This window comes from Dermochelys coriacea, chromosome 18 (genome assembly GCF_009764565.3).
Source record: "Dermochelys coriacea isolate rDerCor1 chromosome 18, rDerCor1.pri.v4, whole genome shotgun sequence".
Classification (NCBI taxonomy): domain Eukaryota; kingdom Metazoa; phylum Chordata; order Testudines; family Dermochelyidae; genus Dermochelys; species Dermochelys coriacea.
The window spans coordinates 1,253,552-1,279,208 of NC_050085.1; the positions used below are offsets into that span (position 1 = coordinate 1,253,552).

At 41.4% G+C, this 25,657-nt stretch overlaps 1 protein-coding gene across 3 annotated transcripts in view; it reads right to left on the reverse strand.

The window, feature by feature from the left end:
• Nucleotides 1-900: 900 nt before the first annotated feature.
• Nucleotides 901-25,657, reverse strand: part of USP48 (ubiquitin specific peptidase 48) — a 62,217-nt gene continuing 37,460 nt past the window's right edge. For all 3 annotated transcript variants that reach the window (XM_038376700.2, XM_038376699.2, XM_038376705.2), the window contains 12 exons: nucleotides 17,814-17,938; nucleotides 17,507-17,629; nucleotides 13,772-13,833; nucleotides 12,814-12,924; nucleotides 11,959-12,089; nucleotides 11,533-11,639; nucleotides 6,655-6,759; nucleotides 5,170-5,325; nucleotides 4,581-4,706; nucleotides 3,672-3,720; nucleotides 3,295-3,321; nucleotides 901-3,202 (listed from right to left, as the gene is read on the reverse strand). In XM_038376700.2, the coding sequence (XP_038232628.1) occupies nucleotides 3,180-3,202; nucleotides 3,295-3,321; nucleotides 3,672-3,720; nucleotides 4,581-4,706; nucleotides 5,170-5,325; nucleotides 6,655-6,759; nucleotides 11,533-11,639; nucleotides 11,959-12,089; nucleotides 12,814-12,924; nucleotides 13,772-13,833; nucleotides 17,507-17,629; nucleotides 17,814-17,938 (1,145 nt within the window). In that variant the 3' untranslated portion in view covers nucleotides 901-3,179. The remainder of the gene's footprint in view (nucleotides 3,203-3,294; nucleotides 3,322-3,671; nucleotides 3,721-4,580; nucleotides 4,707-5,169; nucleotides 5,326-6,654; nucleotides 6,760-11,532; nucleotides 11,640-11,958; nucleotides 12,090-12,813; nucleotides 12,925-13,771; nucleotides 13,834-17,506; nucleotides 17,630-17,813; nucleotides 17,939-25,657) is intronic.

The following is a 25,657-nucleotide window of genomic DNA, read 5'->3' on the forward strand; positions in this document are numbered from 1 at the left end:
TGCACCAAGTTTCTGTGATGCCTATTATATCAATATCCTCATTTAATACGAGGCACTCTAGTTCACACACCATATTAAGACTTCTAGCATTTATATATAAGCACTTACAAACTTTTCAGCTGTCTGCCATTACCTGATGTAATTGAATGGGCCTCTTTCATTTGACTAAAAAGAAAAGGAGTACTTGTGGCACCTTAGAGACTAACAAATTTATTAGAGCATCTGGGAGTGCTGGTAACGAAGGGCCTGAGGAGGGAGTCTACATAGCCAGACAATCCTGCTGTCAGGGTGCCAGTGCCTGAGATGATGGGGCGTCCAGGATTTCCAGGTTTATGGATCTTGGGTAGCAGATAGAATACCCCAGGTCGGGAAAATCCAGACTTGCCTTCTGGATTCACTCAGCATGGATTCTTTCACAACTATGAAGTATTTAGTACTACAGGAATGTTTCTGTAACTGTTTCTAACACATTAGACTGTGCCTCCTTAACTTTGCCTCTGCAATACAACTAATGGTAGATGAGATCCATATGCCTAAGTATCTGAACAAGATTATTCAATTTAAGCTGCTGTTTCTGATATTAATTTGGGAACAGTGAATAGTCAACAATGAGAAAATCAACTGGGACTGCGTTTAAGTGTTTACAGGTATAGTGTTTCTTACTAGAGGAATCTGTACTATTGTTCTGCTACAGTTTAAATATCCTGAGACCCACGTGAAACTTATTTTTTTTACTCAACTTTCCTCCTGGCTTTATTTTAGTAATCTATTGTTCCTGCCATCAAACAGTCAACTAACCACTTTATGGCACATTCAACTCATGGAAAAAAGTTTCAAACTGTGGAATTCTCAGAAATACTAGAAAAAGACGACAAATTTTACAGAAGATATCTGAACCAATCAATGTAAAAAATGCTTTATGCAATACATTAAAATATGAGAAGATAGACCATGTGTATGTACTTTAATAAGGCTTCCACAGCTCAAATGACAATTTTAGTCCAATATGTTTGCAAATACAGACAAAACAGTTAATGTGCCTTTGATCACATCTTGTACCTGTTTCCCTTGCACAGCTGTAAGATATAGCAATACCAAGGCCATTAGGTACATCTATACATCACATCTGTAATTGTGTCTACTTATACATCATGGTTTACAGTTCTTCCCTGTGAAGTTTAAGAGACTTAGTTTTGGAACATTGTAATCTCAAGGAAGAGACTCTAGTAACAAAAAAACAAAAATAAAAAACAACCCTCCCGCCTCCGCCTCCCCCTCCCCCCCAAAAAACCAGCAAATTGAAAAAAATATCAAATTTCCAGGGGCTATGTACATGAGTGAGTGCTTCAGTCTAAAAAGAAGAATAAAATCTCTTTCAGGCAAACAAGCCTATTTTCAAGGGAAGTAGAGTTGCTTAATCAAGCACTAACAATAGCATATTGAACTTTTACTGAAGTCTTTACCTTGGGAAAGAATAAATTGCTCAGCTGCACTGTTTCACCTCTCTAAGATCCAGCCCTTTTATTGGATCCAAATCCCGTATCTTGAAATACAAAACCAAGATACATTAGAAATAATCTCAGTTTTAAATCCCCTTTTCTGAATCATTTCCAAGCCATTATTTATGACTTTACAACTGCTCCAAATAGAATACTTTATATCAATTGTTTTGCCACTTTCACTGGTCCAGACCTGCTTCCTGTATTCCCTACCAACTTCCCAAACTGGTTTTGGAGGAAGGGGTGGGATGGGGGGGAGGGGGAGAAGATGGATTAAAACAGTACAGAGAAAAAGAACAAAGGTTAATCATTTTATGAAGGGGAGCTATGACTATTCTGATAAAAGGTAAATTTTAAAAAGAACACTATCAAGGGCCCATGTTTTTATATACCCTCCATGCTCCACAGACCCCTTAAATCTGCCTGCAATGCTCATGGGAGTGTTAAATACACTAGTTTTGCTCTAAACAACCAATTTAAAAACAATAATAAAACACTGCCAAAGCCCAAACTCAGCAAGAGGCTATTTTGCTAAGGGAGCACAGTTGAGCATGAAGCTACCAGGAAATATTTAACTTTATTATTAAAGATACCTTGACAGTGTCCTTTTAAATATTTTAGTGGTAAACTATTTCCAGCTAATATTTAATAGGGTCAGGAAGAGATCCTTTCTGGGAATTACAGATGGTTTAAAAAAAAATAAAAAAAAAATTAGTGCATTCCTGAAAACAATGAGAACAAAAGGAAAATCTCTTCACATGAAAAATGTGCCCCAAGTATGACACCTCATCCCCTTCAGTATCTCTGATTCTGATATTCTAGTGAAGATTAATTCAATGTTCCTGAATTGATCAGTAGAGTGGAAATGGATTTCTGGCTCTTGGCAGTAGCATACTGGAGAAGATGTTATCAAAAGTTGTTAAAATAGCCAACATTTCTAAAAACACATTTCACAGAGAAAGACCATGTGATTATTAAAGTTAGGATCATCTTCAAGTTTGAAAGTAAAACTGCAAAAGGACGGGTGTGTGCTAGAGCCTCCAGAGACAGCCGAGAAGGCAGTTCCTTGTCCCCCTTATCTCGGTGTTGAAGAGCCACTGATGGAGGCTTTCACAGGCAAGCCACAGTTTACATTTTGGGGTACATATCTGAAGTCTGAAAAAGCTAGTCATTCTTCACAATTAACAAATTCTTTACTTCCATGCTGTACTGAAAGAGTAAAAGTGGATCAAAGACAGGATATCTGTTAGCAGGTTTATCTCTAAAGAGTTACTTTAGGACAGATCAAGATGTTTTTGATCTACTGTAATACTATTTCTTTATGGACAGATGACGGTGGTATGAAATCAGAGCAAGGAAACAACAGAATGCCTCTCCCTTCCTCAGTTCGAAATTTCTGTCTGTAAACATGATATATTGTTACTGCTACTATACTTTTACTTTTGTTTTATTAAATATAAAATTTGAAATGCTCTCTTGAAGTCAGGATGTCCCTTCAGTGCAATCTGCTTTGACATAAGGCATTTGGGGCAGTCATTTCAGAATGGGTTTCTGCCTTCTGGAAGAGTCAAGCAACTGTTTAGTCCTATATCCACCTTTGTTTTAATGCCCTACCATGTCAAAATCCTCTTCCTTTCTGGTCATTTCTCTGCTGCCAGCGGTTATAAAAAAAAAAACACATTAGTGTCCAAGAAGACCAGTCCCTGTAAGTGAAAAAGCAACAAAGAAGATTACACGCATTCAAGATGAAATTAAGGTAGGTTCAAATAAATGAAGTAACAAGTAAGTGCCTTACCTTTAAATCCTTCTTCAGGCATACAAACTGAAAAGGAAAAATACTACATCAGAAACCTCTAATGACAATGTGACTTCTAAGAGAAGAATCAACTGTTTGAATTATTGCAAATATCAAGCTTCAACAACTTTCAGATGCTGGCTGCAGGGAAATCTTGAATACTTCTGTCTTCTGCTAATTTCTCCTACCTTTCTACACTGTGACTTCAGCTCCACATATAAGCCTGTCTTATGCTTATCATGTTCGGTCCCAAATGCAGTACAACATGACCATAAATAATTTTTGTCAAAGCAACTAACCAAGAAAGAGTACAGTGGTAATAATATGTTTTCACAAATAAGAATGTTTCTAGATTGTAATTATGAAGTCTTCTTTACCTTGCATAACATCATCCATTGCTGCATAATCTGCAATTGGTTCATCAGCCTGTAAAACAAACCAAACAGAACTATAAAACAACATGAATACTAGAAGTTTACTGGTCCTATTAGCTAAGCAAGAGACTCTGGCAGATGTGCATTTAAACAGACTGGGGAAGAAAATATACGCTGCCAAAGAAAGAAGTTTTCCCAGGGTGGTTTGGGGGACAATAAAAAGAGGACTGGAAGCACTTTTCAGGCTTTAGGATCCCCAGTTCAGTAATGTGTATCTGTTTAGGAAGGGCTGTTTAAGCCTGGGCTTTAGTCCCACTGAAGTCAACTAAGCATATGCCAACTGGGGCCACTGTATTTTGTTGTGCTGTATGTTTACGAAGGCATGTACATGCATAGATATGGAAGCACTTACTGTCCTTTGCCCAACTGGCACCTGTTAAATTTACAAGTGCACAGGTTACTAGTGACACTAGTTAAGGCATTAGTTAGCCTTCACCATCAACAGCTCTTTATAGAGTTTAAGATTTTTCTTCCCTCAAAAAGGAGGACAGGAAATTAAGTATTAAAAATTATACTTAGATTATACAGTTTAGTGCTCAAAAATCTAAGTGTGAAAGTTGAGTGCACAACCTTAATTCTGCTGGCCTTGCACTTATGCGCTACAGAAGCTTTCACATTCATTACACACGTATACCTTCAGTTGTAGAAAAAATGTTAACTTCTCAGATACCGTATCTCAGACAATTAAAGACAATGCATGCATCGTAGGAGGAAAGTTCAAATCACAGCATTTCCTGACTCAAATACTTAACTGAGTAATCTCAATATAGTGTTAGTGTAATTCTAAGTTGATATCATTTCTGTTGCCAGTCAGCATTTCCTTTCAGCAGACCACCACAATTCTCACGTTACCTTTAATAAAATGACTGACTCTGGAATGACTCCAAGGGCACCAAGTGTTGCAGTATCATCATTTAGTATCTTCCCATCGATCGACAAATTCTGGTCAAACGGAGCAACTGAAAATGCGTGCATGATCTGTGCCAACACAATATAAAACACTGATTTTGTGCAAAAGCAGAATATGCAAGTCCCACACACACCAATAATACTGTCAAAAACCATGCATCTTAGGACACCAAACAAAACAGAGCCACTGATTAGTATATCATTGTGGGTGCTACTGCCCCACTCCTTCACAAAGAACCACTGAGCAGTGCTTTGCAAGAGCCCCCTTGTGCACTGCCGCTGTCTGGTGCAGAAATGTGGCAGTTCTACTGTATTTAGAGCCTTCCTCGTCCATGAAGTGGGAAACAACATTTGTCTTTGAGTTACCATGACAGATCTTGGAGTATTTTATAAGTTCTTACACAGGAAAATCTAAAACAATGGCAACAGCTAGGAGTACAAGACATCTAGATTTACTTCCCTGTCACCATTGTGCGCTCACACACGACAGCAGAGGAGAACACTGTTTTTAGGAACAAAGGAAATTCCTCACCTGTATTTTCAGCTCTTTCAATGTCTGGTTGGCGGAAACAAGTAGTGCCTTTTCCCCTCTGACTTTTCTGTGCCGTGTACTCCGTCTGATGCCTTGCTTTTGATAAACAATGTAGTTCTGATGGGTTATCTTCTGTCGTTTCGCACCACCATTAGTCTAGGAACAAGGGTCAGAAATAGGAAGTTTGCTTACTGAATTCACTGATAATGCAAATTCTTCAATCTGCCTCTTGCCCAGGTGGCCTTGTAAATAAGCTATTTAAACAAGCAAAGCCACAAAACATTAAAGTACATCTGTGATAATCAACTGATGCACACAAGCATCAGAGAGGTTGCAAGTACTGAAGGACTTGCTCAAAGATAGCCACATTTCCATTTTTAACTTGAGGACAGCATGGAGTATGGAACCACTTTTCAACATGTGTTAAATATTTAAGGTTGTAGTAATCACTTCTCTCCAAAAAAAGTACAAGGAGGAAGACACTGCCAAAATCAGGGTGAGACAACAGTATGCATTACCACCACTTGAAGGAAATACCTCAGTATTTCTATGGGTACCAGAAAGAGCATGCGTCAGTGTTAGGCCAGATGTACTAGGACTAGGAATGTTTAAGAATTCTAAGCCCAAATTTTCATAGATTCCAAACCTATGAGAGTCCTCTAGGTTCTAAGTTTCTTTTAAAGAAGGTAAGTTAAGTGAGGTAATCTCTTTTATTGGATCAACTTCTGTTGGTGAAAGGTACAAACTTTCAAATTACACAGAACTCTTCTTCACTTACCTAGTGCCTCATATACTGAGACCAACAGGGCTACACTGCTTTTAAAGAAGATGACTTAATATCCACCATTTTTGTGGGGTTCACAAAAACTACATGTTCAGTAATTTAATAAAACCTTGAACTTGGAAAGCACCTTCTATCAGAGCTTTAAAATGTGCTTTACATTTAATACATTTTCACAATACCCCGTAAGATGTACGAACAAGGAAACTAATCAAAACAATATTAGCTCCACAACCATATTAGACACACAGGAGCAAAGAGCAATTGGTTTGTCAAATGGAACAAAAAGGTAAGTAAATTTTAAGAACATAACAATGGCCACACCTGGTCAGACCAAAGGTCCATCCAGCTCAGTGTCCTGTCTACCGACAGTGGCCAATGCCAGGTACCCCAGAGGGAGTGAACCTAACAGGTAATGATCTAGTGATCTCTCTCCTGCCATCCATCTCCACCCTCTGACAAACAGAGGCTAGGGACAGCATTCCTTACCCATCCTGGCTAATAGCCATTAATGGACTTAACCTCCATGATTTTAATTTTAAGACGGTATTACAACGATAAGCTTAAAATAAAGAAGTTGATATATTTCTGGTTTCAACTGCTAACAGTAAATATAAGAAGATTACTGTATCGTCAGAGTTGGATACTTCGCTATCTAGAGGGAAACTCAAAATTGCAAACCCTGCAGCGTTTTAGATCTTTACCTGGTTAAAATCTGGATCCTGTTCCCCTTCTGGTTTGGCTTCTTCCCTTTCCTCTTCAGCTTCTGAACTGCTCACATTCAGTTCTGGAGCAGCTTCCTTCATTACCTGAAGTTACACAAATCACACACTGCATAACTCTGTTCCAACAGCACAAACTCAGGTTGTCCCAGGCCTTTTAGCAAGTTCCTTATAGAGCATTTTTAAGGGTGCTACCTTAATATAATGAGCTTAAATAGGGCACAAGGACAAGTGACCATAGTGGATAAAACGCCAACTGCCCTAACCCAGGCAGATACTTGGAGTGCATCAACCTAGAAGATAAACTAGAGTTTTGTCTCTTACAGCTTGATAACACACGTATAGCTTGTAAATGATCTTTTAACAGATTCTGGATGCTGGCTAAAATGGGAGAAACCATTGCAGAGATCTACTGCTTCCTGTAGCTCAGGAACTCTTTCCCTTTCTAGACAAAGGGAAAGTCTTTGGGGCTGGATTCTTTCCCCTTCAACCAGCTCTTTCTCTGACCTGACCTCATTGTATTGAGAGAGCTGTAATGAAGAGAAACTAATATTCTCCATAAATGATACATACAGGTCAGTCGAGTGGTTGCATTTAACAGATTGACAGAAGTGCTCATTAGTTATTTATTGGTCTGTCTGCAGTTAATTTGTAAGTAAGCTACAGAGAAATAATTTATATATACATATCTATCCCTATGTTACTTCATGATAAATGTACCTACACTACACTAATGTACGTATTTACACTTGAGCTAGGCTCCTCAGATAGTGTCGGAGGCTGGAATTTTCAAGGGAAAATATGGAAGTTACGCATACTCCCACCTGAATGCCTCAGAGCATGCTAACCCACCTAGGTGTATGCTTCTCCATACATGTATTTTGCAATTAAAGAAACCAGCACATCTTGTAAACACTGAGCATGATTTGCAGCATTCTCAAAGTTACTAGCAGTTTATCAAAGGTCTCACGTTTACAGAATATAGAACCGTGGCTGCAACGTGAAGAGACAAACTGCCCATCTTTCACCCTAAGTTTAGTTATAAATGCTGAATGTATATCTAACTAAATTTATACAAGTTACTGCTAAGCAGCAGTATCTGCCACGAACTGAAGGCAAGTGCAGTGACAAATAAAGCTTAATTGATTTACAAAGCCAAATAAATATGTTGCAGAAACTTATTAGTTAAACTACCCACTGTTTAGTGAGAAGTCACTCCCAGGAAGAACATAAGAATGGCCATACTGGGTCAGACCAAAGGTCCATCCAGCCCAGTATCCTGAGTGGGTAGGTGAGATTCCGTGGCCTGCATTGTGCAGAAGGTCAGACTAGATGATCATAATAGTCCCTTCTGACTTTAATATCTATTAATCTACTGACAGTGGCCAATGCCAGGTGCCCCAGAGGGAGTGAACTTAAAAGTAATGATCTAGTGATCTCTCTCCTGCCATCCATCTCCACACTCTGACAAAGAGGCTAGGGACACTGTTCCTTACCCATCCTGGCTAATAGCCATTAATGGACTTAACCTCCATGAATTTATCCAGTTCTCTTTTAAACCCTGTTATAGTCCTAGCCTTCACAACCTCCTCAGGCAAGGAGTTCCACAGGTTGACTGTGCACTGAGTGAAGAAGAACTTCCTTTTATTTGTTTTAAACCTGCTACCAATTAATTTCATTTGGTGGCCCCTAGTTCTTATATTACGGGAACAAGTAAATAACTTTTCCTTATTCACTTTCTCCACACCACTCATGATTTTATAGACCTCTATCATACCCCCCCCCCTTAGTCTCCTCTTTTCCAATCTGAAAAGTCCTAGCCTTTAATCTCTCCCATGGGACCTGTTCCAAACCCCTAATCATTTTAGTTGCCCTTTTCTGAACCTTTTCTAAGGTTACTGCTCATTAACATCTGGTGATGACACCAGATGTTAAATGGGCAGTAACAACATTTTGGTACTACCGATTTTTCTCAATTTAAGACTGTTTTATATATGTGATCATGTACAAGGGCAAAACAAAAAACAAAACTTTCCTGAGTAGAGGTCCAGTTGATTAAAAATCTCATCTAGAAATAATTTGCAAGGCCCCACCAGTTCTACCTACATGCAGATTCTACTCTAGTACTCAGAATCTGCTCATCTCTGCAGAGACAGAGCAAATTTCTGTGCGTGAGAACTATGACTTTCAGTAATTCGCAAGTCAGCTGCTTCTGTTAACTCTTATACTCATTATTTAAAGCTAGATTTAAACATGCAAGGAACTGAGCCACTCAACTATTATTAGGGCATAAGCTATTATAGCCATTATTATGGCATGCATCCGATGAAGTGGGTTTTAGCCCACGAAAGCTTATGCCCTAATAAATTCGTTAGTCTCTAAGGTGCCACAAAGTACTCCTCGTTTTTTTTTGTTTTTTTAACTAATACAGACTAACATGGCTACCATTCTGAAACCTGTCAACTATTATTGACTTCACTGGGCACTGAGGGTGCTCAGCACCCTTCAGAAGGCAGAGTCCCTCCCAGAATCTGGCCCTGACTCAAAAGAAAACAATTCTTACTGTTCCATTTATTTTCCTCTGAAACTGACAGCAGATGGGATAAAACGAACAACAGTTATTTCAGCTTCTTCCCCCACACGGGCTAGCTTGTACACTTACAGCTACTAGTGTAACCCCCACACGGTTCCTGGAATGGTGGACTGAGCCTTTCAGTGTTTTTCAATGACTGGTCTGCATATGGGCAGTCCCTGAGATCTCCCTGACACAGTTTAGGAAGGCAGCAAGCCAGTCCCTGGCATCAAAAAGGTTGAGAAACACTGCTCCAGAGGGTCCTACCCTATGGACTACATTTAACAATAATGGCTATCAAGCCCTATGACACCATTTCCCAGCATGCCTACAGTCAGGCACAGAGACAGAATGCACCAGAAACTCCTACTGAGGTCAAAAGGGAGGCTTCTGCATGGGGTGATCTGGACAGGCAATTTACTGGGGCTGCTCAGGGAGTCTCTGATTAACCCCCCTCCACAAAAGGGAGCCTTTGATCTGCTGTGGGATTCAGTGCATAGGTCAGGCAGCTCCAGCCCTACAGAGACCAGTGCCCAAAGTGGCAGAGATACGACACAACACCACTGACTGAGCCAACTGAGACCTCCACAGGACACCAGATCAGGGAGCCAGCAGAGGACCCTGCCCCACAATACGACGATACAATAAAAGGGCCCCCTCTTAAGTTGGCCAAAGCCAACTTAACCATTAAGAAATGGTTGGTTCTGGTCAGTATTTTTTAATTAACCCTAACCCTTTCCTTCCCCAGATCCAATTTTCCTATTCTCAGCGAAGTCCTCTGTGTTATACTGTTATTTTGGGTTTGTCATTCCTTTGCTGGCGTTTTTGTTTATACACTTTATTGTATCTTGTGTACTGGGTTTTATACTCCTTGCGAGTAGGGGTAGAATTATTCATTTTCCCAAGAGACAGCACCTCTTGGGTCTCAGGAACAGTGAGAACTCACCAGGCATCCAAAAAAGGAACTCAGGACCCAAACCCAGGTTAGGAGAGGGGAGATGCCTCTCCACGCTGCTAGCACCAGAGAAAACGCTTGAACCACACCTTGAGAGAAAGGTTACTCTACTTAGGCCTAACATGCTTTAGTAGAGACAAACTAGCCAGTAACTCCTACAAAAATAGAATAAAATGTCACAAACTGAACATAATACACTGTGCAGTCACTTTACAAAAGCCTGAGTTCACAAATCTCCTGACAGCTGAAAAGTTAAATATGTTTCAGGGACATGTCGGTAGCCAACTGTTTGCCTTTCCCAGCACTATCAGTCCCCTTGACTCCTCAAACCACCACTCTCCCACTCTGAACAGCATGATGACACAGGGCTACATTTAACCCAACTCATGGGCTGTTGGGCACCAGTAAAATCTGTCCCTCCTATCCACTGTGCCCTCTGAAAAACTCCTAGTACAACAAAATCCTGTGACCATCCCACATTAAAGTGCCTCTACACTATCAGCTGGTTCTTGTCAGCTTATCTGAGGAGTTTTCCTATGAGGAGTCTTGGTTTCTCACCCAGAACTATAGAGCATTAAAATACAACTAAAAGAAGACTGGAGGCTTACTGCAAGAACCTTCAGATATTTGTAAATCAAGTTCTAGGGCCATTATTTACCCTGTAAAATGCTGTTTAGGTTTTTGGTGTAGTAAATTTACAACCTAACCTTGTGTTTGATTTTTAAAAAGCATCTTAACTCACCAGAAGCGAGTTATTACACAAAGTAAAACTATTTCCCCATGTTTATTTATTTTCCCCCTACTGTTACTCACACCTTCTTGTCAACTGCTGGAAATGGCCTATCCTGATTATCACTACAAAAGGGTTTTTCCCTCCTGCTGATAATAGCTCACCTTAACTGATCACTCTCGTTATAGTGGATATGGCAACACCCATTCTTTCATGTTCTCTCTCTCTGAGTCTGCGTCTGCGTGTGTGCGCGCGCACCCGCCCACCCACCTTCCTCCTGTATTTTCCACTGCATGCATCTGATGAAGTGGGTTGTAGCCCACGGAAGCTTATGCTCGAATAAATTTGTTAGTCTCTAAGGTGCCACAAGTCCTCCTCATTCTCTCTGCTGAAGAGGTACCGTCAACATAGCAGCAGTCACTGACAGTCCCATTTGCAGAATAGAGGCACAGAAACAATGCTGAGTAATTTCTCATGCAGTACGAGCATTCTCTTTGCCAATATATATTATTTGATAACTATTTTTATAGCTATCTTGGCTACTACTCAGTACAGTTTACCTTTAACAAAATTCAGTGAAGATTAGCAGTGAGGGATCAGTACCTTTTTATTATCCACCACTTTATGTACATAGATGGTGGCCTGGGTGTACTCACGCAGGTCCCTCTGCTGCTGGCATAACAATCCTTCTCTGCATTCTGGACACAGCTCTAGAAAGATAAAAAGGAAAGTATGGTTAAACAGCTAACAGATATTTTGGTGACAGTGACATTACACAAGGGACCACTATAAATATTCACCACCTTCATGACTAAATCAAGAGTGGCTTGCACAATGGGGGTACATTTTCCAAACTCTACATTTACTCTACAGCTATTACTGAGAAACTGGCATCTATCTTTTCCACTCCTCCCTTAAGTTCTGACCATTTATGCTAAAATTGCAGCTCCCCCTCCAAACCCCACAAGGGAGCCAGTATCAATTGAAAAAGCTATTCTGCAGACACTGGTGAAGATAAGACTCACTTACTGGGATCAGAATCGAAAAGCGTGCTCTCAGGGCTCATCTCAGCAGTTTGCATTCTGATGATTTTGATAACGTGATCCACAACAAATAGTTTTTGTATTGCCTCCCACTCACTGGGCCATATTAGAGCTATACTGTGCAAAGAAACACAACATGCTTCATGACATAGAAAAATCAAACCAGAAGTATTCAATTACAGCTGTGTAGCTTAGTTATCATGAAAGGAAACACTGTGCACAAGCCTTACAAGTGCACTGGGCTCTAGGTTTCAGAACCTTTTAAATGTTAAGAACAGTCTTTCTAACTCCTAAAGCAAAACTATGCAGGAAGGAAGGATTGAGATGGAAGAAAAAGTATGAAAGTGGAAGATGTGTTACATTTAGCTCTGTGCCACTGAAGAAGCAATCCCACAAAGCATGAAATCCATTGATGGTATCTGATACTTTGAAGACAAGTCTTGTGGAAAGCAACTGAGAAGACCTGTGTCCATTCTGATGGTAAAGGTAAGGAAGTGAGTTTCCAGTGTCAAATAATAGTCAGTCTCTCACTTGAGCTCGTTCAATTCCTAATAATAAATTCTACTTTACTGATCATATTTCTTTCTCCAATGCTAGCCTTGCTTCTGCAGAACACTTATCACTGAACACTTACGGTACTTTCTGCATGAAGATCTATCTAAAGGTGTAAAGGGGTTTTCACATCAAAGTCATTCAAAAACAGGCATCTCCAGGCATCAGGAAAATGTTACAGTTACAGAGATCAACAGTACTGTCCTCACGGGTCATTTGATTTACATATTCCTGGAGACAGGGAGAGAAATACCTGACAAAGGAAGACAAGTGAACAGAAGAAACTCACAGTTTAGAGTCCTCTTTGGTCATGGAAGCAAATGTGAACATGAGGCCCCCATGTGGGCAGAGAAGAGCACTGTTTCCTACTGATGATACAGGGCTGCATCTTGTAGGCCTCCTGCTCAAAACAGGAGAAGGGAAAACAAATGTGTACTTAGCATGGTTAGACAGAGCTGAGTGAATTTTTTTTTTTTTTGGCAGATGAGCAAATTTACCAAAAAAATATACATATATGGGCATGGAAACTACTCATGAATGTGGGTCAAACCTGGCAAATTATTTCAGCTGAAAACAACCTGCGTTTTTTTTTTTTAAACATTTAAATGTTTTGAATCAACTTTGTTTTGAAAAGGCTGATCTGAATCAACATTCAAAATGTTCTTTTGTTTGATCCAAACAATTTTAATTTTGGTTTTTCATTTTGGTGAGAAAAACTGATTCAAAGCTAGCATAATTTGGGGGGATTTTTCACTGAACTCTAGTTAGACATCACAGAGTTTTCCTTAACAAGAAATCAAAAGTCCGCAAATAGCACTAAGAAGAGAGATAAGCAGAGTATTTAAATTGCTAGGCTCAGGGAATCAGATATTGGGGGTTTTTGATCTTGGGATGTTGCTTATATCTAGCATTGCAGGGAGGATTTTCATCTCCTATTAATGACAAACTATGGAAGCAGGACCAAGTTATGTCCTTTGACCAGGATATAGCTTTAGTCATGAGAAACTAATCAATATGGTATCTAACCTGACCAGCTGTTTCTCAGAACCTGTAATAACCAATACCAGCTTAACAATCCCAGTGCTTCCATATTTCCACAACGTCAGTGACTACACAGCAAGATATTTTAATTTTAGCACATTCTATACTGTACTATACAAACATCATCCAAAAGTCAAATTACTACATATAAAACTAAAAGGAATAAAGGGAGTTCAGTGAAGATTTAAAATATGAACCAAATTTACCTTACAAATTTCCTCCATTCTTCTACAAAAAACTGTGATACAATGTAGAGCTCATCTGTCTCCTGGAAAAACAGACTTCATTTAAATTAACCTAACAATGGAGATAGAAAAAACCTAAGTTTTCACTGTCTTTGTTATACCTGTTCCCTTTCAAGATCCTAACATTCTTCGCAATAACTCCATTCAAGTGTGACTTCTGAAAGCCAACTACAATAATTTGAGATCAAGTACCAAGAACATAGTACACAGTGAACCCTTGTGTTACTGCTTATATTACATTAGAAAGCTAATTCAGTTTTGTACCCAATTATCTTCAATCCATTGTATAAATCATTTCTACTAAACTCCAGCAAGCCTTATGGCACACACAGCCTGTGATTAACCAGCAGAGCATATTATACTAACTGTAGAGTTGCAGACTTTGCTGCTTCGACGGGCAGATCTTGTTGTGCACAAAAGGGGCTACTGGCATTATTCCATTCCACATCCCCAAGTTCCCTGTGTGCCAGCCTCACATCCCCGTTATTTCAGGGACTCCCTATAACCCCCGCACCAACACACATGCCAAGAGCATTGTGTCCCTTATCTCTCCCCTCTGCCCATACCAGGATCCCCCATTCTCTCTGCCCCATGCCATTGTGTATCCCCTATACCATTATCCTCCATTTTCTCCTTCGGGGCTGTCTATCCCCACTCCTCTGGCCCCTCATGCCAGAGCCCCCTATTCTCCCTCCATCCCAGGGGCTGTGTGTACATCCTTATTTCCTCCACCATTCTTAAGTCATTCAGGGCGTCAACATGTTGAACTCTATTGGGAGGAGGGGCAGAGCTGGGATGGAGTTATGCAGCAATGTTGTAATGTCAGCCATGAACTGGTTCTCTGATCTACAGAAAATTACAGAGATGACTGAACTTGCTGGTTATGCTAATCAGAAGCTGGGGCTGTCTCCCCCTCATTTTCCCTTTCTGGTTTTCACCAAAATCAACAGGGTTCTGCCTACTGATGCTAGAACATTCCCTGAAATTTTGGAATTGATTTGATGTGGTGTTCAAAAGTTACATTCAAACAGAGAAATATCCATGTGCGTAAAACACTCCTCTTGCTGCTACAATACTCCCACACACACTCAGTGAGGTGGCAGTGAAAACAGCCTTCCTACTTCTGTCATGACTGGCTCCAATCATTCACAACCCCCCACCCTAGCTGTGACTTGTTTGCTGCTTAAAGACACTCCACCCCCTCTCTAGAGTTTTTCCCTGCTGCTGGAAGTGTATAGCAAGACAAAAACCCTTCCCTCCAGTAGGGTTCAGAATGGAATTCTCCAGCACTGCAGCAACAGCTAGTGCTCTAAACACAGTCCTGTGGTGAAGATGATGAATTAGTACCACTTCCGGGTGAAATTGCTTGAAGATGCTGCTCTTACTGCTGGCTCAGTACCATGGGAGCAGCAGGTGTAGATAACACAACTACTGTCAAGTTACTTTCTTCTACAATGTATTGAGGAGAGCAAGGACCAAATGCTGCCCTCAGACAGGGGTGTACCCCTCAGGACAGAAAAATAAATTTAAAATATATTCCAACAAACAAATTAGCTGATAAAGTATCACCCTAACACCAAAGAGCAAACCACTGAGGCACTAATTGTATCAGCAATTGGTTGATAAAAAGGAAATTCCTTTCTTTGGTAAATTTAAGATTTGCCTTGCAAAACAAGAACAGTGGAAACAGCTCCTCTTTTGAAAGAAAGAACAAAAAGGGCAAAAAAACCTTATTGGATTGTGGGCTGCCATTTCTGCTCTCGCTTCTTCCCCCTGAGCTGAGCTGTTCTAGCCTGCTCTCACGTGTGGCCCCAAATACCTTTTCAGAGCAACCTTTCCCCACCCAGACATACACAAACATTTCCTCTCTTGAAAGCTAGAGCCACAAAGGATGCGGGACAAAAGAGGGATGATTACAGAAGGAGGAAAGAGGAGCAGGAGTAGCAGCTAGGTTACTGTGACAGATGATCTGGATGCTTGACAAGATCATCTGGAGAAAGCAGGCAGTGTCAAGAAGTAGTGGATGTGGGAGCAAAAGGTAGGGGAATAAGACCCAGGCAGGAGGCCTGGAGATGCGGGGGAAGGGGGGTGGGGAAGAGAGGAAGGACACATTAAGAAACTAGCTGGGATTCAAGATTAGGCTGAAAGAGAGGTTCACTGATGTTTGAGTAACATTTGGATGGAAGGGGAAACACTAAATTTCTCTCTGATCAAGTATCAGCCTCTATGCAATAAGGTCAGCTCCAATGGCTAGGGTGTCAATTTAGGACTCAGGAGATCCAGGTTCAGTTCCCTGCTCTACCCCAGACACCCCTGAGCACATCTTGCAGGCACAGGGAGACTCAGTTTCCCATCTGTACAATGGGGATAATGGTCTTGCTCAGCCTCAAACAAGAGTTGCGAGAATAAATACATTCAAGTTTGTGAGGTACTCAAGACACTGCAGAAAGAGGGCACGGTCAATATCTAGGAGAGACAGACGGTACCTGAGGAAGTTTACTTCAACTAATATTTGCTATTCTTTTTCATTTTAAAGTCATACTCGTGAAAGATACACACTTCTACAAATGCCAGTCAAAAGAGCACCCTGGAGTTCTTTATCCTCAGCAAGTTTGCAGATGACACTAAACTGGGAGGAGAGGTAGATATGCTGGATACAGAGGGACCTAGACAAATTAGAGGACTGGGCCAAAAGAAAACTGATGAGGTTCAACAAGGACAAGTGCAGAGTCCTGCACTTAGGATGGAAGAATCCCATGCACCGCTACAGACTAAGGACCGAATGGCCAGGCAGCAGTTCTGCAAAAAAGGACCTAGGGGTTACAGTGGACGAGAGACTGGATATGAGTCAACAGTGTGCCTTTGTTGCCAAGAAGGCCAATGGTATTTTGGGCTGTGTGAGTACAGGCATTGCCAGCAGATCGAGGGACATGATCGTTCCCCTCTATTTGACATTAGATGAGGCCTCATTTAGAGTACGGTGTCCAGTTTTGGGCCCCATACTACAAGAAGGATGTGGAAAAATTGGAAAGCGTCCAGCTGAGGGCAACAAAAATGATTAGGGGACTGGAACACATGACTTATGAGGAGAGGCTGAGGGAACTGGGATTGTTTAGTCTGCGAAAGAAGAATGGAGGGGGGATTTGATAGTTGCTTTCAACTACCTGAAAGGGGTTCCAAAGAGGATGGATCTAGACTGTTCTCAGTGGTAGCAGATGACAGAACAAGGAGCAATGGTCTCAAGTTGCAATGGGGGAGGTTTAGGTTGGATATTAGGAAAAACTTTTTCACTGGGAGGGTGGTGAAGCACTGGAATGCGCTACCCAGGAAGGTGGTGGAATCTCCTTCCTTAAAAACTTCTAAGGTCAGGCTTGACAAAGCCCTGGCTGGGATGATTTAGTTGGGGATTGGTCCTGCTTTGAGCAGGGGATTGGACTAGATGACCTCCTTAGGTTCCTTCCAACCGTGATATTCTATGATTCAAAGAGAGTACCCAAGTCAGTGCTTAAAGGATTTGAAAGGAACATTTTTTCAATAAGCTTTACACCATGTTTGCATGGTCTATTTTGCTCAAGGATTACACACAAAATTCCCCTCTAACAGATCAGAATTTTACATTCTATTGTCAAAGGCAAGAGTACACTGATTGTCTACCAGATCTGAGAAAAGGCTATCAACCTTTCCTAGTCTTTGTACCTGAGGCCAGCTACCAAGACACGGTCTGCATTTGTCCTGGAACAGGTTCTGGAGAGCAATCTTCTGCTCACTTGCCATCATCTTATGCAGGGCTTCATTTTCCTCTCCTTCTCTTTCCAGAATCTGTGTGAAAACAGAGAATCCTTTTTGCCACTTTTGTTTGTTTTCAAAGGTGCTATTAAAAAGGTAAAAGCAGATTTTTTTCCTCCCATACATTTTAAGCCAGGGGAATGCCAACATAAAAGCTAAAGCTACCACCATACATGAACTGTCAAAAGTTTTACGAAGTCATCAGATATTCAGATACCTTGCACTGGGAACAACACTCTTTGCTATTTGGAAATTCTGGAGCCTTTGGAAAATATTGCTTGAGCTTTTTCCACGCTTCTTTAGAAACAACCCTCCTTTCATTTTCTGATATGCATAGGTCACCTGCATGGAGAAATCCAAGAGATCATTTTTGTTCTACACATACTCAGCAAAAGTTTCACAGCACTAAAACAGATTTAAGAGATTACTTGTATGAATACAGAAGCAGATTTTACACCCTTATAATCTGACACCTGTGTCAGCACTAGTATAAAAAAAGAATTTATACAGAAGAGTCACCTTCAGCCTCTATTTCCACCCCATCAATGATTAAGTTTCCTCTTGGAGGTAGGATTTTAGTGCTTACTCACAGCAAAAATATGTTTTAAGAATTATAGCTAAATTATTTTAAAAGCTAACCCAACACATTCTTAAATACAGCATTCCTATTTAAAAACAAAGATCTTAATCTACCATGATTGCCCTTTGGATTTATAAAACCATGTGCCTGAGCGATAGGCACGGGAACTATGGGTGCTGCAGCACCCCCAGGTTTTACGCGGGGCTCCCGGCTCCCTTACGCCAGCCTACACCTCCTTACACCCATCTGGGTCCCCACCTCCTGGAGACATGGCCCTGCTCCTGGTCCCAGATCTGGGAGGGGACGTGTGGACAGGGTAAGGGGGCTGACTTTCAGCTCTTCCACTATTAAAAATGTTCCAACACCACTGGCCTGAGCCACAGATTCAAATGCAACAAAAGGAAAGGAAAGACAGAAATCCATGGAACAGGAAGAGAAATTAAGGGCAAAAACAGAACCAGGATAGAGGATACAAACACACAAGGGCTAATGTTTTCCCCACTCATGCGTGCCTCAGATTAGGTACCTAAAAAAGTGGTTTGATTTTCAAAGCTGCTGGGTACCCCACAATTTGTATTGACTTGAAAATGAAGGTGTATGTGCTACACCTATGGAAAAATAAGGCTACAATGATTTATTTGCCTATATATGGCTTTAGGTGCCTAACTTCAGGCACTGAAAATTCTGTCCAAGATGTTCTCCAACCGATGAAGTGAGCTGTAGCTCACAAAAGCTTATGCTCTAATAAATTTGTTAGTCTCTAAGGTGCCACAAGTACTCCTTTTCTTTTTGCGAATACAGACTAACACGGCTGCTACTCTGAAACCACCCTTCTGAAAGTGTTATTGCATTTAAAATGCCACATTTCTGTAGCAATCACTTAGAATGTGGAGCTCCATAGGACACTCAAACACAGTCAAGATCCATAATTAAACATGGCAGATTCCATTTTCCATAATGCCCATCTTGAAAAAAAGTGAACTGCACAAAATCTTTTGATCGAGAGAGTGCCTTATTACATCCAGTTGGGTGGAATTAGTTGTGTGAGAGAAAAAATATGAAGGGAGGTGTACCAAATATTATTTAAAAATTATGCCAATTACTTACATATTATCGTTTATCTTGAACTATTTTTCAGGTAACTAACAAAAAAACTGACCATCAGTAAGATAACGAATTAACAGAAAGCATTTATGAGTTATCCTGGTAACAACTATGCCAAAAAGGTCAATGCGCTGCAATACAGGCTTCAAATATATGTGTATGACTCAACATGGTGGGAAAACACAGTATTTCATATATGAGAAACTATGCTACTTCATTGCTGATAGACTGAACAAGCCATAATTTTTGCTTTACTTATAGTTGTAAAGGGGAGAGATACAACACAACTGAGTCCTCGCTATTTAACTGCTGCTGCGTCAAAAGCTACAAGGTGTGGTAACAATAATGCTGATACACAACAAAATGAGAATAATATTAATTTCAGTACAGAGGGTAAAGTAGTGAATGGTAAACAGCAAACAAACAAACACTGATATAGGAAAGAATGATGCTCAACTTTTAAAGTGGGTATTAACTTTAAATTAAATTAAATTAAATTAAAGTGAGAAGAAAAAAAACTTGAAAAGTTGCTGTACTTGAGGGAGTAAAGGCTAGCTAAGAACTATTTAAAAAGTTTTTTCTTTCTTTCTATAGTCTACCCCATCATGAAATGGGTTTAAGTTAGCTACAAGATACAGAAAAAAAAACACCACGGAAACTCATTGGCTCTATATCTTTAGTATTAGAACAAGACTTCAATGCCACTGACCTGTCATCTTCTCTCATTCTGACAAAGTCTGAATTCCTACCAATTTCCCAAAGAAAAAATAGCAATACTCCATTCCTGGATTTATTACAATAAATGAAGGTCAGACTGGATTGTTTTAAAATAGCATTTAATGAAACAGTAGCTAAATTTGACCAATTATTAACTTAGGTTCATCATATGGAGAAAGCAGGACTGGGATGATTTCCAGAAACCATCAGGGACATGAAAATAAGATTGTGCAAGTAACTGCTCTGACATCATAAGATTTATGAAAATAGATCAAGAAGCTATAGTCAGAGGTGGAAAATCTGATCAGAATGTACAAATGCTATACCGTCTGGAAGGCAAAGGCCCTGACCATTTACTCCTGGGAGAATTGTGCACCACCGCGCAAGCGCAGAATTCATGTCCGCTGCATATTTCTTTGCTTCCCTGCAGAAAAATGACTTTCTGGCAGGGAAGCAAAGGGAAGCTGCAACAGCAGTCATGCACCACTCCCCAACTATGAATGTACATAGTTTCAGGCACCTGGAGCAGCCGGCTGAGAGTTAAATCACCGCAGGTTTGGGGACACCCCAGTCAGTGTCTCTTATCCTGAGCCGGGATCAGCTGCTAGTTCCAGGTGGGCTGGAGGCAGGAGAGGATTGGAATTCCTCTTCCCCTGCAAGGACTGGTTGGGGCTGTTTCAGATCCACCTCCAGCAACCTCCCTCAGCTGAAGGAAGCTCAGGATCCTCCCCTGCTTCTTGCCTCCATCGCTCCTCACTGTAGGGGGCAGGAGGCACTGTACAGGGAGCTGCTCTCCCATCCGCTCAACCCCCATGCATCTGGACCTCCCATGTCCACACACCCCTACCAAGCCTCAGCCAGTACACCCAGAACTCCCCTAGCCCTTCATACCTGAACCCCATCCATTGAACCTCAACCCCTGCATCTGGAGCCCCCTGCACCCATACCACCCCCACTGAGCTCTCTACACTCAAACCCCCACCCTGATGAGCCCCACCACCCTGAGCTTCCACATCCAGACCCCCATGCCACTGACCCCCAACTAGCTGCATCCAGACCCCCCCCACCAAGCCCCACTCCCCAGACCCCTCCACTGAGCCCCAACCACTTTCACCTGGAATCCCCTGCAGAGTCCCATTGCCCCTGGAACCCCCCATCCAGATCCCCCCATACCTAGACCCCCCCACTGAGCTGTCTGCACACCCAGATTGTCCCACACACAATCCTCTCACCCCACACCTGGATCTTCCCCACTGAGCCCTTCCACACTTGGATCCTGCCTGGTTAAGCCTGCTTGGCCCAGACCCGGTGCGCCTAGCGCAGAGGTGCAGGACCCAGGGTGTATCTGGGACAAGCCCAGGCCTTGTGCTGTGTTAGTGGTGAGGCTGCACCCGACCCCGAGTCCGTGTCCCAGGGGTGAGGAGGCTGTAGGATGATCTCCCACCTTCATACAGCCAGTGGACTGTGCTCCCCACTGCTATGCTGGAGCCTCTACATTTATTTATTGACAAATAAAACTTGCAGAATTTTAAAATGTGCATAGAATTAATTTTTTTTGCAATGAATGTCCTCAGGAGTAACCACTGTCCCCCTCTCATCATCTCTCTCTCTTCAGAGGTAGATTCGGAGCATGAACATCAAAGATAGCCTAACCTGGTAATCAGACAAAAATTATTCGACAGGGTCAGGAAACTATCGGAGAGAGAAATTATAACAATCCTCTGGAATTAGAGATGAAAAAAGTTCCTGACATATGCATGTAAGAAGATGGTAGTGGGAATTCATAAGGGAAAAACCTGTATGATATTTCTGGATGCATGCCAGACCTAACAGATCAAGCACTAGGCTTTGCAGAAAGCACCATAAAGGAAGTAGTTTCTTTCTCTGCAAAATTAAGGATCTATTACAGAGAAAACAGATTAGTTGATGCACTTAATTCAATGGAAAATTTTGAATGCATAAGGTGAAAAGAGAGTATTTTACAAGAACAGTCTGAAGTTAGCTTAGGATAATGAAACCTGAACTTTTGATGGCCCCAACATTTAATGTCATTTATTTTTTATGTGGATCAAAGTCACAGATCAAATTTATAATGAAACTAGTAATTTTCTAGGGAAATATTTTCAAAATACTTATTTTTATGGTGTTTCATCATTCTGCTCTGCAGTTTTATATTAGCCTTGTGAGACTGTCAATTACAATGTACAATAATAAAAAAGGGTTAAAAAAGAAGACATTTTAAACATTCTATTTGAGAATACAGCTTTATTAATCAAAAAGCATGCATCTCTTATTAGTTTTAGTGGTGGAGCTTGCATTGTTAATTCATATCAACTGACAATAATGCATACATGCTTGTCACATAGCATTCATTGTCCCAAACCGACCTGAAGGCCCAATTGCTATGATTACATTATGATAATGCCTCCAAAATGGAGCAGTTATAGTCTATTAAAAGTGCCAATATTCTGCACAAAAAAGGAGATGTGAAAACTTGGATAGTAGAGGATGCAACTAACTAGCCATCACTTAATGTTATACAGCATCTCATGTAAGACTTACAACATGGAACAGGTCTCAAAATATGCAGCACAGTTTGATTACAATCCTTATGTCAAGGACACCGAAATACTTACTGAGAGAAAATATTTTTTATCCTGCACTTCCACAGTTGTCAGTACCCAATTACAGTGTCTCACTTTAGAGAGTTTTTATTTTCTTAATGTACAAGAGGAAAGGGAATGGATACCATGCCACAAATAATCATGACTAAGGGTGCGAGTTTGTCACGGAGGTCACTTCCATGACTTTCTGGGACCTCTGCAGTGGCCGGTGCAGCTGGCCCAGGGGCCGCCTGAACAGCTCAGGCAGCCCCTGGGCCAGCCACACCGGCTGCTGTTGGGGGAAGTCTCGAGCCATCGCATCTCCTTCCCCAGCAGCAGCAGGAACTTGGGCATGTGAGGGGCTATGGGCTGGGGAGAAGAAGGTGGTGAGGGCTCTGGGCGGTGCTCACCTCGGGAGCGAGGGAGGTTGACAGGCTCCCTGGAAAAGGCGACATCCCTCAGCTTCTAGGCGGAGACGTGGCCACGGAGCTCTGTGTGCTGCCTCTGCCTGCAGGCACCGCCCCCACAGCACCCATTGGTCGGGAACTGGAGTGGAGGAAGCACGCAGAGCTGCCAGGCCGCGTCTCCACCTAGGAGCTGAGGGATTTGCTACTTCTGGGGAGGCACGGAGCCGGATAGGGAGCCTGCCAGCCCTGCCAAACCCTCCCCCTCCCGGAGCACCCTCCAAGTGCCCCTGGGCTGCCGCCCCGACCCGCACCACGTTTCCCCCCACCCAAAATATTTAGTATGGGGTATATAGGACAAGTCATGGACGTGTGAATTTTTGTTTACTGCCCATGACCTGTCCGTGACTTTTACTAAAAATACCTGTGACTAAAACATAGCCTTAATTATGACTGATTACATAGTATATTTCATCCAAAACCTCAAAGTACGTTCACAAGATTTCAAAGAATTTAAGTGGCCACAGACCATGCACTTTTGTCTTATCTAAAGAACAGCACCTTCCCGCAGAACAGAATCCCTCTACTTCATATTGAGGCAGTAGTTCAGCACCAAAAGATCAGAGGGAAGAGCAACACCAAATGAATTACTAATAACTTTCTGCAACATCTAGGTCAGCGATTCTCAATAGGTGGCCCACAGACCAAATGTGGCCCACCAAAGCTTCCTCTGTGGCCCACCAGCACACCCTTAAAAAAATGTTTATAATTAAATTAATAAAAAGCTATGTGATGCCTATCATTTGCCTATGACTTCCTTAGTAAGTAACTTACTGGCAGTGCTTCATTTGTAATGAAAGAGGTGTCAGGACACAGTGCCAGCAAGTCTCTTTACAAAAGAGGCACTGACTGGGCGATCAGAGAGTGGTAGCTTCCGGCTGGGTGCCCAGCTCTGGAGACAGCAGAGCTGGGCAGCCAGAGAGTGGTGGCTGCTGGCCTGCAGCCTGGAGGTGCCAGGGCCAAACTAAGCACTGCTCACTGGATTGTAAATTCTCGTGATCACGTTGGCTACGATTTAGCTAAGATGCCGCCCATTTTTTCCATCAGTGATGGAAATGGAGCCAAAAATGAATGCGAGGGGGAGTAACCATCAAAATTTGACAGTGAAAACCGAGCTTTTAACCCAAACTGGACAGCAGATTTTCTTCTTATGCCACCTCATTTAAATTAAAATCCTTTGCGTTAAATATGCCAAATCACTGTTTTCATCTGTACGGTCATCAACTTCAAGCACCACTTTGAATCAAAGCACAGTAACTTCAATGTGGCCTGTCCTCCTGGCAGTGTTGCAAGATGTGACAAAATTGAAAATATGAAGTTTTTGTATCACGTCAAATATTCTCACAACATCAACAATTATACAGGAAAAGCAACAGCTGTTTCTTTTTGGATAATGTTGGTACTAGCTAAAAAGAAAAAGCCTTTCCTGGATGGAAAGGAATGCTTGTGAAGGAATGCACGCTGGAAATGGTGGAGTAGTTTTTTTGATAGAGATGGAAATAAGGATGACATTGTGAAACAAGTTCCCGTGCCTGATTCCACAGCAGTGCGAAGCTTGGAGGTAATTTATGAGAATTGTCAGCACTACTTTCCAATTTAAAAGTCTCTTGAAGTTGACAAATCTGTCAGATTTTATGACGGTGAAATTTTCAAGGAAGAATTTTTGTGCTTAATACCATTAGAAATCTAAACTACAGGACAGATCTTTTCCCCCTCCCCCCAAAAAAAGCTTTTTACTTTTTCAAAAATGAAGATTTAGATCTGCAGAAAGTAAACTTGCTTGTTACAGATGGAGGTCCCTCCATGACAGGGAAAGAGAAGGTCTTTGCTCTGCAGTTTGGCAATGATACACCCCTCATTAAATAGACTTCACTGCATCATTCACCAGACTGTGCTGTGTAGTAAGTTGTCTGAGGATTTGAAAAAAAACAAACAAAAAAAAAACCAATGGGTATTGAGATGAGATTGGTGAACTGCATACATTTAAACTTCCAGTTTGCAACATCGTCTTTTTAAATGTCTTTTTACAAGACATTTCAGACAAATACAGTGACCTGTTGCAGCACAACCAGAGAACATTGTTAAGTAGGGGGCGCGGTTTAGAGAGGTTTTGTGCGATTCAAAAATGTGGTTTGAAAGAAATTCTAAGACCAACAAAGCTTATGAGTTCATGGAATTTAGGAATGATGTTCCCTCTGTGTCACAGGTAGCTTTTCTGTGCAATATTATTGGTCGCTTGAATTCCCTCAACTTGCAGCTCCAAGGCCATGCAAGCAGCCTTACGAATCTTTTTGAAAAAAATGTGCGCCTTTCAGAAGAATCTTGAAATCTTTCAGACAGACTTAACAGGAAAGACGTTGCACTTTCCCACATTGCTACCAATGAAAACAATGCAAGAATTCCTAAAAAAAAAAAAAAAAAAAAAAAAAAAAATCTCATTGAAAATTTTAAAATTCGATTTGAGAGTTTTAAAATGCCAAAGGATTTGCTTTTATTTGTTCCTGATCCAAATGTTGTCTCTGCTGAAGCAAAGAACACTCTTGATTCAGGTGATGAAGGTGCCTTTCAGTTAGAAATTGTAAGGCTCCAGAGC